The following is a 15,783-nucleotide window of genomic DNA, read 5'->3' as shown; positions in this document are numbered from 1 at the left end:
CAAGTTACTTGGTTGTATACTGGATACACAGATAGACTCGGCTCAAGCATGAAATTTAGGAAGCTTTGAGCTGAAATTTAGGAAGCCAGATCGCGCGGGCCTAATCACTAGTACTAAACTAACTTCTGCAACTAATATCTCTCATTCCTACCGTCACTGCCAACTCTTGTGGCTGAAGAAAACCCAACCACACCGGTCCCATGCATCAATGGAGCAACAGATTGACCAAAAGAAAACAATGGCCAACATTGGCATTGTGGCCCAATCGAACGAGGAAGAAAACAAAGCAGGAGAAAAACAGGTTAGGTCGTGTGAGAGCTGCGTTCTAATATAAAGGTTTTTCATTTTCCTCTAAAATTGGTCATTTATTTCAGTAACAGAGAAAAGCTGAGTGAAACATCAACTTTGACCATGGTCATTTGTGACCTCAACTCAGCTGAAACGTTTATATAAACTTTCTGCACCTGTTTGGATTTTGATGGAAGCTAAGGAACTCGCCTTAAAAGATCACTTGAAGAAATGATCTTCATTAATGGTAGTGAATTAAAATACTTGGCCCCTAACGTGGGTATGGTTCAGTAATATTCGAAACCTCATTTCTTGACACATACACAAAGTTTTTGGATTCATCAAATGTCTCAGTAAGTCTCAATCCCAACCTGGATATGTCTAATTCAGAATTGTATTGCGAATAATATGCAGGTTTCGAGGGTATTGGGAGTGTGAGAGAATGACTGTTAAGCATGGAAGTAAGGGAAACCATGGTTGGTCTGTCATTCGCATTTTCTTGAACACATAGCAAACCAATATGAATGCATCTGTTCGTTTCATTTCTTGAGCCTGTTATCAATGTGGGATCTATGATATTTGGAATTGTATCGTCCCTCCAATTTCTCCAGGCCTGTAAACATTACAAACATAATTAAGTAAGAAATTATGCAATTTAGACTTTACCTACTATGTTTTCCTGTTGCAAGCATAAGGGAGAAATATATGGATATTTAATGTAACAATCTGATTGTAATATCTTACTCACATAGCTTAAAAGGTCCTCCTCATTTTCACCATTCCGGAAACTACCAATCTTCTTGCCACTAACTATCTCAAGAATTAACACGCCAAAACTGAAGACATCTGATTTTACTGAAAAGCGCCCGTGAATTACATATTCTGGTGCCATATATCCACTGCATAATTACATCAAATTAAAAATGCAAAAATTTTGGTTCATGGAAGCACAAAGTGAAAGCTAGAGTCCCATGTTTACTTACTAGGTCCCAACGATGGTCATTGTATCTCCTTGAGTTTGATCTATGACAAACATTCTAGCCATACCAAAATCTGCAATTTTTGGGTTCATATCTTTACCTAGCAGAATGTTGCTAGCTTTAAGATCACGGTGAATAATTCGAATTCGAGACTCTTCATGGAGGTAAAGAAGACCACGAGCAATTCCTCCTATGATTTTGTAACGTGTTTCCCAGTCCAAATGTCCATGATTAATTGGATCTAAAAAAAAATATTTGTAAGACATATGTAATGTGTTCCGGGGGCCTACCTTAATTTTGTGTATCATATATAAAATTCACAAGAAGTAATAATTAGAAAATATACTGAGGAGTAGAGGTTACCATACCAAAAATGAAGTGATTAAGACTTGTATTAGGTATATATTCGTAAATGAGTAGCCTTTCCTCTCCTTTCAAGCAAAAGCCTAAAAGCCTTACTAAGTTTCGATGTGGAAGTTGAGCAAGTAACATGACTTCATTTTTAAATTCCCGATCACCTTGTGTGGAACTCTTGGAGAGCCTTTTCACAGCTATATATTGTCCGTTTAATAGTCTACCCTGAAAGTATGTTTATAGCATATAAAAAAATTAAAAGAAACAAGTTAATGGGAAAATATTTGTTCTTACAGTGATAGAGTTTGGATATGTCTATTTGTGGAGTGTTGTATCCCATACAACCCACCACTACAATAATGTTTTATCACTTTCACAATTCTACTTATTAAAAATAAAAATTGCAACTTTCTATATGCTAACAAATTAGCATAAGTATAATTTCATTTTTCCCATTGGGGAATTTGATAAATTTGGAATGATAAAGAGAATAGAAGCATACCTTCACAATAAAAAATGTAAGTTGTATACTGTTTTGTTACCTTGTAAACAGCTCCAAATCCACCTTGTCCAAGCTTATTTTTATCCGAAAAGTCATCCGTTGCAGATCTTATATCTTCAAAGTCATATTGTAACGATTCAGCGAGGCTAATTTCTTCAGAATTATTATCTGAAAAAAGTACAACTTAGATAAAAAAATCATTTGAAAACACCAGACTAAGGCATATATTCTCCAAACACTAGAGACAGTTCAACTTACCATCAAGTTTTACCTTTGGCTGCTTGACTCTTAAGAAAATGCATATGCCGCCCAGAAGCATAGTGTCAAAAGCAATCACAACCACAATGATAATGATGATATTTCTTTTTGTGTTACTCTTCTTTCCTGCAGAAAATCAGAAGGGGGTATAGGGGTCACTCAACGGTTCACATAAATAATTTTTAGGCATAATACCTTGTGTATTGTATGGTTACCGGAGTGAGGATGGATGTACTTTCTCTAAGAAAAGATGGCTTGCTCACATATACATAATTAATATAAATACGACCATTTTATTATGTGTGTGTGTACCTTGCTTAGGTGGAAGTACAGGAGCTGGAGCTGGATGAGCTGAAACATTTACTACTGAATCAGCTGTAGACTCATAGAATTGACTGACCTCATACCTTATATTACAGCTTGGTTTAAGAATTCTAGCTCCTTGCTTTCCACCACAACATCGTGGAATGGCAGAGATGCAATTCTTCAGGCAATTACTGCAACTGACTTTGTCTAGGTCCGGAGTGCACTCCGCCTGTGCATATATAGTTTCGTATCCCGGAACAGTTGCATGTCCTGCTGCATATTTTTTTCGAGAATCCCCTGAAGCAGCTCGGTCTCTTAAAATTTCCAACAAGGGGTAGAGCACCTGCCCGAACGCTTGTGCGTTTAATGCGTCGTTCGAGCTGGATACATATATAACAGGGTCCTCTTCCTCAATACTATATATCTGCGAGTAACGTAGCGTAGAGAAGATAAGAAGCAACCATATTGAGGAACCCATTTTCTTTTGCTCGAGTCAAAACTCGAAACTGATTCACAATTTTTCTTCAAATGCTCGAGCTTTAAGACTGGTTAGCTAGCATGATCATCAACCCACTACTGTAGATTGAATTTTGTCTCTATCGATCTCAACCCTACCTATATATGGTCCCAGCTGTTAGATGTCGTTTCCTGATGTATACTGAGGGTTTCTATTAATATATGTGGTTTGTGGTACAATATTGACCAATCCTAGTATTAATAGCAAAGAAATTGACTATATATACACAGTGAACGGTCTTGTTTTCTTTCTTAAATTTGAATCGGATGGTAGACTGGTAGAGTTATCAAAGCTTCTAGGAAACATGGGACCAGGCCAGCTATAGCTCCATGAAACATTTTGAACGTTACCTACTGTCTAGATAAGACCAGGTAATCATGTGGGTGGAATTTGTTCTTGGCCAAAGCCAAACAGTGGACGATGAAGTTACTAGGAAATAACTAGCTATCTATTTCTTTGGATTTAGTCATTTAGTCATGGATTAAGTTCGACGCCTTGTGTGGACTTTGGAGCATTGCTTTTGGAAATTGAAAACAAAAATATCAAGCAGCTTCAATTCTACGAAATTATAGAATAGTGATATAGTTTATAGTTGTTATTTATTGAGAGAGTCCTTCTAATGAAGACCACTTTAATGATAATTAGTTGAAGACTTTCTAATTAGGGTTCTTGACCCAAAGCACAAAAATAGACTAAAACTATTCCATTTACCCCAGCAACAAAATTTTATTCCCACTAACACAATTTAAGATAAAATGACAGTTTTAACCTTGATTTAATTAATAAATTACAAATGCCCTCTCTCCTATCTCTCTCCCTCCCTCACCGGCGATTTCTTCTGCCTCCTCTCTCTCTCTCTCTCCCCTCTCTCTCTCTCTCTCTCTCTCTCTCTCGCGGCCAGCGCACAGCCTTCAGCTCAGTCTCTGGTCTAGATGGCCGACGGTGAGACGAGGCCGACGATCACGTCGACGGAGGTGATACATCGGTGAAGGTGCAGATCCAATCGACGACCTCAAACGCTGCTTTGTCGTTTCGCAGCAAAACGAACCCGAATTGCACGGAGACGACGGCCTGGCCTTTATGGTTGACGAGCTCCGCAGGCTACGAGTCGAGGAACTCCGGCGAGAGGTCCCCGTCGCGACGTTTCAACCATGTTACCGTTGGTTGACGAGCTCCGCAGGCTACGCCGAGAAGCCGCTGGAGGCCTTGAAGGAGATTCAGTCGCTTGTGCTGCCGGTGAGCATTGGCCTTTTGCTATCACTTTGATCTTCAAATGGGCTTTTTGGGCCTTTGTTGTTGCTCGTGCTCGTGTCGCCGGAGGAATTGAATTGGAGGAAGAGTGCGTCGTAGTGATATGAAAATGAGGTGTTGCGACGTGTCTGCAATTGGATTCGAAGGATATGAAAAGAGACTCAAGGTATGTTTCTTCGAGCCAGGTGGTCATGATGCAAATGAAGTGCAGAACCAAAAAGAGAAGAAAGTTGAAAGTCTGGCGGAACTGCAAAACAAAAATATGGGCTTGAAACTCTAATAAAGGGTGCTATTATTTATTCTTCTTTTGTCTGTTTTTTTTTTTTAAGTAACTGGACAGAAGGAAAGAAAAAAAAAAAGGGTCCTTGAATGTCTATTGCCCTCTAATAGACGTCTATTACCCCTCTATTGGAGGGCAATAGACGGCTATTGGGGGGCAATAGACGTTTTGAATTTATGTAATCTCTTTGTTTTTTTTCTGTAATCAAAGTTTTATTTGTCTAAATTTAGGGAGATTAGTTCTCATTTTGGCAACTGAAAGTCCTATTGGGGGGCAATAGACGTCTATTAGGGGGCAATACATGGATGATAGTCGTCTATTGGGGGGCAATACATGGCTGATAGTCATCTATTGGGGGGCAATACATGGTTGATAGTCGTCTATTGGAGGGCAATAGACGTCTATTGGGGGCAAAAAAACTTTCCGGTGAGATTTTCAGCAAATTCCGGAGGCCGATAGCCGGTGACCGGAATCCGGCGACCGTTGACCGGAATCCGGTGGCCGGTCACCGGGTTCCGGCGGCCGGTGACCGGACTCCGGCGGTCGGTGACCGGGCTCCGGCGAAGTCTCCCATGGTTTCTCTCTCTAAGTAACAAAGGGGTAAGGGTAAAATGGTATTAAAAAAATTAAAAAACAAAAAAAAACAATCTTAATGGGGTATTAGGGAATACCTCCTTAGAGTGTTTTGGGTAAGAGAGAATTAAAAAAACTTAATGGGGTAAGTGGGAAAAAAATCTCTAAAAATGGTGTAAATGGACAAAACCCCTTCTAATTAATAGTTTGGGAGATTGCCTTTTTGATTACACTACGACAAATCAACCGTTAGATTTTTCTGTATGCATGAGTAGATCACTTCTGAAAATTTTCTTCTAAATTACTAATCGGATAAGGTATCGAACTAGATCAAATCAATGGACGAACAAAATTTATCAAACATGAACCGTCCATGTTCATAACTAATAAATTATGATTATGAATGTCTTAACGATTTTCAATTTGATTGAAAAATTGTATAAATGATCTACACATAAATATCTAAACATCTAACGGTTGATTTGCGTTTGGTGTCATGTATTTGTTTAAGGCTCCCACTATTGGTGTCATATATTTGTTTAAAGGCTCAAAGTTTCTTGAGAGTTACCGAAAATCAGTAGAAAATAATACTTTGATTTAGGGTTTTAATTTGATGATTTCTATTCATCCCACAAAGGGGGTATATATATAAGTACAAATGAGTAGTCTAACTCTAATAGGAAACAATCCTTCCTATAATTACAGAATAACCTAAATAAATAAGAATCCTAATTACATACAGATTTACAGTGATTCTACACTCCCCCTCAAGTTGGTGCATAGATATCTATCATGCCCAACTTGTCAACCGAGCTGTCGAATACCTTCCTGGACACTCCTTTAGTAAGAACGTCAGCTAATTGCTCTTCTGAGTTTACAAATGGAAAGCGAATAACCTTTCTGTCAAGATTTTCTTTAATAAAATGACGGTCAACCTCCACATGCTTTGTTCTATCATGCTGAACTGGATTATGTGCAATCTCAATGGCAGCTTTATTATCACAATGCAAATCCATAGGTTGTTTAAGCTTGTAACCTAGATCTTTTAGGACATTACGAATCCATAACATTTCACAGATTCCATGTGCCATACCTCGAAATTCAGCTTCTGCACTTGATCTGGCAACGACTTTCTGTTTTTTGCTACGCCAAGTGACAATGTTCCCTCCTACAAAAGTGAAGTACCCAGATGTAGAACGCCTGTCAGTTTTATCACCAACCCAATCTGCATCTGTGTATCCAACAACTTCCAATTCATCTTTTTTTTTTCAAACAGTAACCCTTTACCCGGCGCCATCTTCAAGTACCTCAAAATCTGAAAGACTGCATCCATATGCTCTTCACTAGGACAATGCATAAACTGACTAACAACACTCACAGCATAAGCAATATCAGGTCTAGTATGTGAAAGATAAATCAACCTTCCTACAAGACGTTGCTACCTCCCTTTATCAGTTGGAACTTGATCAGGATAAATAGCAAGTCTGTGATTCATCTCAATGGGTGTCTCGATTGGACTGCAGTCCAGCATCCCCGTTTCAGCAAGTAAGTCAAGAACATACTTCCTCTGTGACAGTGAAATCCCCTTCTTAGACCTTGCAACTTCAATACCCAGAAAATACTTCAGTTGTCCCAGATCCTTCATTTCGAACTCCTTTGACAGATACTTTTGCAACTCATTCATCTCCTTCAGATCATCCCCTATAACAATCATGTCATCAACATACACAATAAGAGCTGTAATCTTGCCATTCTTGCGCTTTATAAACAAGGTATGGTCAGAATTGCTCTGTTTGTATCCAAAGCCTCTCATAGACTTTGAAAATCTTCCAAACCAAGCTCTTGGAGACTGCTTCAGGCCATACAAAGATTTCCTCAACTTACACACCTTGCCAACTTCACTTGGGTAATTCTTAACACCTGGGGGCATATCCATGTACACTTCTTCCTCTAAATTCCTATTAAGAAACGCATTCTTCACATCAAACTGGTGCAAGGGCCAATCTTTGTTTGCTGCAAGTGAGATTAGAATCCGGACAGTATTGATCTTTGTTACAGGTGCAAAAGTCTCTTCATAATCAATCCCATAGCGTTGTGTGTATCCCTTGGCAACCAACCTCGCCTTGTATCTATCAATAGTTCCATCGGCATTAAGCTTCACAGTAAACACCCAACGACATCCTACAGTCTTCTTTCCAACCGGCATAGGTACTAACTCCCATGTTGCATTCTTCTGAAGAGCTTTCAATTTTTCATTCATCGCCCTTATCCATTTTGGATCCGTCAATGCATCCTGCACGTTACTAGGAATAGATACAGTAAACAATTGATGAACAACAAGTGCATGTGACCCGGAAATCTTATGGTTAGACATAAAGTTAGCTATAGGGTATTTAGCTTTGGCTTTGATATCTGGTTCATATTGTTTCTTAGGAATTCCCTTGGTAACCCTTTGTGATTTCCTAGGTTCAACACTTCCTAACTCAGAAGACTCATTAAAGTTTAGGGGTACCTGAGGTGGATCATTCTGAGCGGAATCTTCAGTTGGTGATGTAGAAGGGGAAATATCTTGTGTGTGAGCTTCAGATATGTCTGGATTTTGATTCAAACAATCCAAAAAAGTCGTCTCAGGAAACGATCGATCGTTAGGGACTAAACGATTGATCGTTTAGCTTCTGGAAGTTTCTGCCTGTTGAAACGATCGATCGTTAGCTTCAAATGATCGATCGTTTGCGTCGTTTGCTTCTGCCTCAGGAAAAGATCGATCGTTTGAACCAAACGATCGATCGTTAGGGTCAAACAATCGATTGTTTTTTGCTGTTTCAGAATCTCTTCCTTCAAATCGTTCCTCCAAATTTTCCAAGTCTTCAAAGACATCAAAATCAATAATAGGACAAGGATTTCCTTCACAATCTCTCTCCCCATGAAGGGAAGACTGAGAAACTCCCCATGAGTAATATGGCTCAGATTCACGGAACGAGACATCAAGAGATATATGTACTGTGTTGGTGAGCGGGTCATAACATATGTAGCCCTTCTGAAACTTGGCATAACCCACAAAAATACACTTCTTTGCACGGGGATCAAGTTTGCTCCGGTGTGGCTTTGGTATATGAACATAAGTTGTGCACCCAAACACTCGGGGCTCCAAATTAGGCATAGAGGGGATGGTCAAAAGTGTATGAAGCTTTTGATGAGTATTCTGAAACTCAATTACCCGTGAAGGAGTACGGTTGATGAGATATGCTGCTGATTTCACTGCTTCTCCCCAATAGGACCGAGGTACATTCATGCCAAACAAGGAAGCCCGAACAACTTCCAGCAACTGCCTGTTCTTCCGTTCTGCCAAACCATTCTGTTGAGGAGTATAAGAATTGGAGGTTTGATGACAAATCCCATGTGACCGGCAAAACTCAATCATAGGGCCATTCACAAACTCTCCACCATTGTCAGATTGAAACACTCTGATGGATTGTTGACATTGAGTTGCCTCCATTTTGTGAAATTCGGTAAACATCCCAAATACTTCACTCTTATTCTTCAGTAATGACACCCATGTCATGCGAGTGCAATCATCAATAAATGTTACATAATATCGAGCTCCAGAAAGAGAATGAATTTTTGCAGGACCACAGACATCAGAGTGAATTTTCATAAAAGGAACAGGACTTTTATTAAGACTTGGTGAATATGAAATACAGTGGCTTTTGGCCAGTTCACAAATGTCACAATGGAAATCCAAATCACTGACAACCGAAAACAAATGAGGTTGCAGCTTCTTAAGATAACTAAAAGATAGATGACCTAAACGGCGATGCCATAACCATACAGCTTCCTTTGCATTCTCTGCCCCATTAATCTGATTAGCTTGCCCCAAAAGATGCTTCTGGTTCTCTCCAGTCTCTATCAGATCCCGGTAGTATAATTTCCCCCTTCTAACACCATAACCAAGAATCCACCGAGTCAGAATGTCCTGAAACACACAGAAAGATGGATAGAAGGTCACAATATATGCAAGAGCTAAAATAATTTGACCAACAGATAGGAGATTATAAGCTAGTGATGGAACAACTAGGACAGATTCAAGGGTTAAGGTATCAGATAAAGCAATAGAACCTTCTCCGGTGACCGGAGTTGGAGTACCATCAGCAGTAGAGACAACATTTTGAGGGGAATGTCTAAGATTTTTCACAAGATTAGGGTCATTGGTCATATGATCAGATGCACCTGTATCAATTATCCATACATGTATCAATTATCCATGTATTATTCAAAGTAACCTTACCCTTCATACCTGACTGCGCTACATTAGCGGAGGCATTGTCTAGATGCTCTTCCTCTGTAGTAGCAATGGCCGCCTTGCCCAGATTCTTTCGCGGTTTCTTGGTGAAGTCCCACCAATCAGGGTAACCAATCACTTCATAGCACCGCTCCTTGCTATGACCTAATTCCCCACAGATTACGCATTTTTTGTTTGCATATGGATTTGGTTTACCTTGAGGACGGCGTGGAGAAAGACCTGAGAAGCCTGGAAGAAAACCCGGTTTGCGTTGAATAGCCATAACAGAAGATTCGGTAGGTACCGAACGCCCCATAGCTTGTTTCTCTGATTGCACCTTGTGGATGTAAGCATAGCTCTGCTCCAAGGAGAATTTAGGCTCCTTGCGCAGGATTTCTCCACGCACCTAATCATACTCTAGGTCAAGTCCACTCAAAAACATGTGAACACGCATCCGGGACATCGCTGAAGTTTCTTGAACTACAGCTGCAACATTATCATTCTGAGAGGCCACCCTTTGATTAATCTCCTGGAACATTGCCACTAACTCATTGTAGTAGGTCGGAATGGGCTGTCCATTCTGCTTTGCTTCAAAACACTTTTTGTTCAACTCAAAGATTCGGGTTTCATCAGAATCATCATAAAAAGTTTTCTCTACAGCTTCCCAAATATCTTTTGCAGTAGGAAGACGAATATACCGGTTCATAAGAGAGGATTCCATGGAGTCAATGAGCCAACTTTTCACCTTTTCATTGTCTGTGGCCCAAGCTTCATACTCTGCAGAATTCATGGCGGGTTCATCCTTTACTCCGGTTAGATAACCAACCTTCCCTCGTGCTCCAATGCGCATTCGCATAAGAGGAGCCCATATGGTGTAGTTGGATTCATTCAAGACAACACTTGTGGGGAAAGCAGAGTTGTCTTGTTGGGTGGTGTAGTGGTGATGGATGATTTGTGAGGATGGCACCATTGCTTTCTCGGGACTTGACTGTTCGCCTTCAATTACAGGTCCGGCCATGGAGGAATTTGAGATTTTTTCAGGATTGGTTTTTCTAGGATTTCAAAAAAAATGGTGGTTTGAAATTCAGGGATGGTTTGATTTTAATGGTGGTGGTACGCAGCGGTTCATGGTGTGCTTTGGGATTCAGGATTCAGGATTCAGGATTCAAAGGATGCAGGGCAAGTTCAAAGGATTGAACCTGCTCTGATACCAAGTAGAAAATAGTACTTTGATTTAGGGTTTTAATTTGATGATTTCTATTCATCCCACAAAAGGGGTATATATATAAGTACAAAGGAGTAGTCTAACTCTAATAGGAAACAATTCTTCCTATAATTACAGGATAACCTAAATAAATAAGAATCCTAATTACATACAGATTTACAGCGATTCTACAAAATCAGTGAACTAGTGTTCTAGTTAATATTGTTATTCTATATTTTTATAGTCATCGATTCCTTTGTCCCTACTGTTCTACAAAGTAGGCTTTGCATAATCGCTTTAGCAAATCCTTATGGCATATTGAAGAAATGCTATTCGAGGGCTCGTGAAAGGGCTTTTGACAGGAGCCAAACCTTGTAAACTTGAGGTGCATGAAGACAAAGCTTTATTTATGCGCACGTGGACGTGGTGATCTGTTTCAGCTTCAGGCGTAAAAGTGTAGAGACACAAGATTACATTATGTTGTTACTGAGTCTCAATAAACATTCCAATGTACAAATCACTATTTCATGTTAGGGGAAATGTCTTTTTACCCTAATTTCAGGGAAGTTTTTGCTCCTTACACCACTCACTTATTTATTTTTTCCCCTTATCCATAATCACTTTTATAAGTGTTCCCCAATACCCAATTAAGTTTTTTTTTTTTTTGGGACTATTTTGCTCTCACCCCTCACATAGAGAGAGAAAGTGGAAAAAAGAGAAGTTATAAGAGACTTCCCCGGAAGTTCCCGGACTCCAGTTGCCGGAATTTGGTCATCGGTCGCCGAAATTCAATCACCAGTCTCCGGAATTCGCCGGAAACCTAGTTGCAGATCTCCAAAGGGGTTGTTGGAGATCTTATAGGTCGCCGAAGACTTTTATTGGGTTTTATTGAGGAGCAATAAACGTTAATTGGGGGCTAAGTAAAAGTGAGAGAGAGAGAGAGTTTGTCGGAACCTCATCGGACTTTGCTGGAACTTTGGTTACCGGACTTTGCCTGAAACCTCACCAGAGGTTGCCAGGCTTCACCGAAGTGGTTGCCGAAAACCTCTAATAGGTTCTCGGAGAGGTCGTCAGAGACTTATATTGCCCCCCCCCCCCCCCCCAAAAAAAAAAAGTAATTGCTCCCAATAAAAGTTTATTGTGGGGCAATAAAACCAACAAAATTTGGGCATTTGGAAGGGGGACTAATCTCACTAAAATTAGACAATTAAAACTTTGATTAAGGAAGAAAATGAAGAGATTAAATCAATCAAAACCTATTACTGGGGGTCAATAAAAATTTATTTGGTTTTACTAGGGGGCAAAAAACTTTTATTGAGGGACAATGAATAGAAGACTATGTTCGTGCGATCTTTCCATTATAACACTCAAAGTCTCAAACATGTTCCAAATGACTACTTCACCCTCACCTAATGCCAATCTGCAGTTATTTAATTTCTACCGTGCTGCTGTAACACCGTAATTCAATTTCCCCATATTGTTATTAATCAATCATGTATTTCCCATATTTGAGCTAGCGTTCTTCATTAGCTGGCACCTATTGGAATTCTATTATATGAATCATTGGCTTTGGTAAGAGGATGGAGTTTGAACCAACCCACAATTAGTCATACATGCTTATCATCAGGAACTAACTTACTAAACTCATATAATTGCTAGATTCTTTCATCCCCTAATCTGATGCTAATGTGTTTCGTCTAGTGGAGCACTGATATTCTTGCTACCAATTAGCTCCAATAGCATTAGTCTGATCGGAATCATGTGGCTTGGTACTGTTGGTAAATATATTGGTCTAATTGCTATATTTATAATAAAATCAAGAATTCAATTATGCATATCAAGTAACAGGTAGAAAGCATAATTCAAAAAGTTAGAAAAACCTTAAATAATATGGTCGAGTCTAGAACTTGGTTCTATGTCCTTAAGACGAAATTGCCTCCTCATCGGTGCTTAAAGATTTTAATGGCAAACGTCTCTCCAGGATACAAGGACTTTCTTATTGTGGTAGTAGCACTCCAAACCTCAAGAACAGCGAACTTAGATTGTGTATGAACTCTCTCTTAAAAAGACTCAATTGGTTTTCAAGACATTAGGAAATACTCATATGTAGAAGGAGAGACGGAAAGATGAATTCAAGAAGTAATTTTTAGAATATGGTACTGTAACAAGTGTTTTATAGATGTAAGGTGACTTTTGGAAGAGATATGACTTTTCACCAAATGTTATCTTTTGTGATCGGCCATAACTTCTAATTGCTTAGTCATTTACATTATTCAACTTGTTAATGTCTAAAAGTTCAGCGGTAGCTAAACCTTTGTTAACGCTGGTCCGATGGGCGGACCGATACTTGTGATGTTCTCAAAGCTTCCGCTACCTGTCAAGTAAAATACAGAGGGCGTCAGAGGGAGACCGCACTGGGCGGTCTTCAACTCTCCGATGCCTAAGTTAGTCAATGTATTTATGTTGACAAAGTAACAATAGGTAAGTATTGAATGCGTAATTAATGAAGAGAGAAGAGAAAACCTTTTATAGGTGAGGAAAGAGCTAAGCTTCTCCATGTTTTCGATGTGAGACTGATGTGCTTCAGTCCCCAGCTTCTGGAGCTTCTGCTGCTGTCTTGGCGCGGCGCGTCAGCGGTGATCTGGGGGTGAGCCGGGGCTCAGGAGGAAGCTCCCCTGGCTGTGTTTCTGTAGGTCACATCTTTGGTGGGAGTTGGTACCGCTGGCGGTAGCATGAGCGTGGCTCATTATAGCTAATTATGCTTGCAAATGCCTATGTAAGTACAAGTCCCCCAAGTCCCCAGTCAAAGAGGGCAATCTTGGTTGGGGAGTTGCCTAGCGGTCTGAAGCGTTGCTTCCGCCATTCTTTGTAAAAGCATAATTAGCGTCAGTGCGTTGCCAACCATGGACTTACTGAACAAACACTTTATACCCTTCCGGGTGGGCCCCTGCTAGGCCCCCCAGGGAGTCCCCCACTCCCCGGCTAAGATAGACCTCCGTTCCGCCGATGTATTGTTTGTTGAGGGGAGCTGCGCTGAGCAGAGGGTGTTGGGTAGCGAATCCAATCTTTGATACCCAAGTGGCGGGGGTCAAGCATGCCTGATCAGGGCCGTCAAAGACTGTTGATGCGTCCCCCCTTTGTCCCGGAGGACCTTGGTTTGACTGCAACGCCGCGCGGCGGTAGTTGTCAAAGTGAGGCGTTGCCTCGGGAATTGCCGTTAGCGGAAGTCCCTCTGCTGTTAGTAAGCGGTCCGCAGTGTGGCGGGATCCTGGCGGTGAATGGGCTCGGCCTGGACGCAAAGAGTGGATTAGGAATTGGCGCTGGGGCGCCTGCCTCCGCTCTGATTAGCCTTTGCTCTAGGTGCTGCATCCGCTCCAGGATTAGGGCGGTAGCGTCACCAGCGGGCCCCTCCTGGAGGTTCCGCTGAACCATCTCCCGCCTGGGAGCGGGGGGATTACCTTCCGTTCTAGCCCTGACTGCTGAGCGGCTGGTGAATGGCTGAGACTCCGCCTCCTGCTCCAACATTAGCTGGGGCGGTGGAGGTGGTCCCATTCCCCGTAGTTTTGGCGGGTTCAGCGGTACCTGCATCTGTATGATTGGTCCTGGTACCATTCCGCCGGTGTTGGGTTGACTGCGTCTGGTGCTCCGCGATTGCTCGCTTTGCACCGGGTTGGCGTTTGCCTCTAGCGCCCTCTTCAGCTCGTCAAATTTTGACATCAGCGTGGCCACTTGCTTTTGGGCCTCGGCCTTTTCTCTGCGCTCCTGCTCGCGCTCTCTATTTGCTTTGTGAAGGTCCGCCAGTGCCAGCTCATACATAGCGGTAAGGTCCTGCACCGGTGGGCGGCTGCCGCTCGGTTGAGCCTCCGCTGTTGTTTGGGTTGGCGGGATCTGGGGAGTGATCTGGGGTTCCATGCGTGGGTTGGCCGGTGTGCTGAACAGTGCACGATTAACATTAACCGCTGGGTTAACGTTAGTCGCTGGGTTGGTGGGGTGGGGGTTGGCGGATTGATCCGCTTGCTCCTCCGCGATTCCCCCGCTACTGTTAGTCATGGTGGATGTGGTGGGATGGCCTTTTGTTCAAGGTTCCCACAGACGGCGCCAATGTTAATGTCTAAAAGTTCAGCGGTAGCTAAACCTTTGTTAATGCTGGTCCGATGGGGGACCGATACTTGTGATGTTCTCAAAGCTTCCGCTACCTGTCAAGTAAAATACAGAGGGCGTCAAAGGGAGACCGCGCTGGGCGGTCTTCAACTCTCCGATGCCTAAGTTAGTCAATGTATTTATGTTGACAAAGTAACAGTAGGTAAGTATTGAATGCGTAATTAATGAAGAGAGAACCTTTTATAGGTGAGGAAAGAGCTGAGCTTCTCCATGTTTTCGATGTGGGACTGATGTGCTTCAGTCCCCAGCTTCTGGAGCTTCTGTCGCTGTCTTGGCGCGGCGCGTCAGCGGTGATCTGGGGGTAAGCCGGGGCTCAGGCGGAAGCTCGCTTGGCTGTGTTTCCGTAGGTCACACCTTTGGTGGGAGTTGGTACCGCTGGCGGTAGCATGAGCGTGGCTCATTATAGCTAATTATGCTTGCAAATGCCTATGTAAGTCAACAACTTCACTCATTTTCACCATATTATTCATCCACAAATTATGGAAAATAAAATATTTAATATTAAATTTTCCAACAGGTACTTCAACCTCCCAGGGGATGACTTCTTCATGGAAAACTCTGCTAGCAAAATGTTTCTTGATGGCCGGGCATGCTTGAAGAACCCAGAAATTTATGGACAGCTTCAATAACTGGTGGTGAAATTTAACAAAGAGAGACCAATCGGAGTATAAACAGAGCAAGATTTGCAGAGGCTACTTCAAATAGAGCAATTGCAGCAGATTTGGTCAGAGAGAACATAGAACAGAAAGATTTCGAGATGCACACTAGGTGTTTGATGAAATGCCTTGTTGAATCTCTGCTCGGAATGGCCTGAAACTTGCACGAGAGTG

At 41.6% G+C, this 15,783-nt stretch overlaps 1 protein-coding gene across 1 annotated transcript; it reads right to left on the bottom strand.

Moving 5' to 3' along the window:
• Positions 1–559: 559 nt before the first annotated feature.
• On the bottom strand, positions 560–3,166 carry LOC133730925 (cysteine-rich receptor-like protein kinase 44). Its single transcript, XM_062158425.1, has 7 exons — positions 2,695–3,166; positions 2,383–2,508; positions 2,165–2,292; positions 1,637–1,847; positions 1,272–1,509; positions 1,037–1,187; positions 560–901 (listed from the first exon to the last, which is right to left on the bottom strand). Exons 1-7 carry the CDS (start codon positions 3,164–3,166, stop codon positions 560–562), a joined length of 1,668 nt encoding a protein of 555 aa, XP_062014409.1.
• Positions 3,167–15,783: the final 12,617 nt, after the last annotated feature.

The sequence above is a fragment of the Rosa rugosa genome, chromosome 2, assembly GCF_958449725.1.
Source record: "Rosa rugosa chromosome 2, drRosRugo1.1, whole genome shotgun sequence".
In the NCBI taxonomy this organism is placed as follows: Eukaryota; Viridiplantae; Streptophyta; class Magnoliopsida; order Rosales; family Rosaceae; genus Rosa; species Rosa rugosa.
The sequence above is the reverse complement of the archived record's forward strand: the minus strand, read 5'-3'. Positions and strand labels throughout refer to the sequence as shown.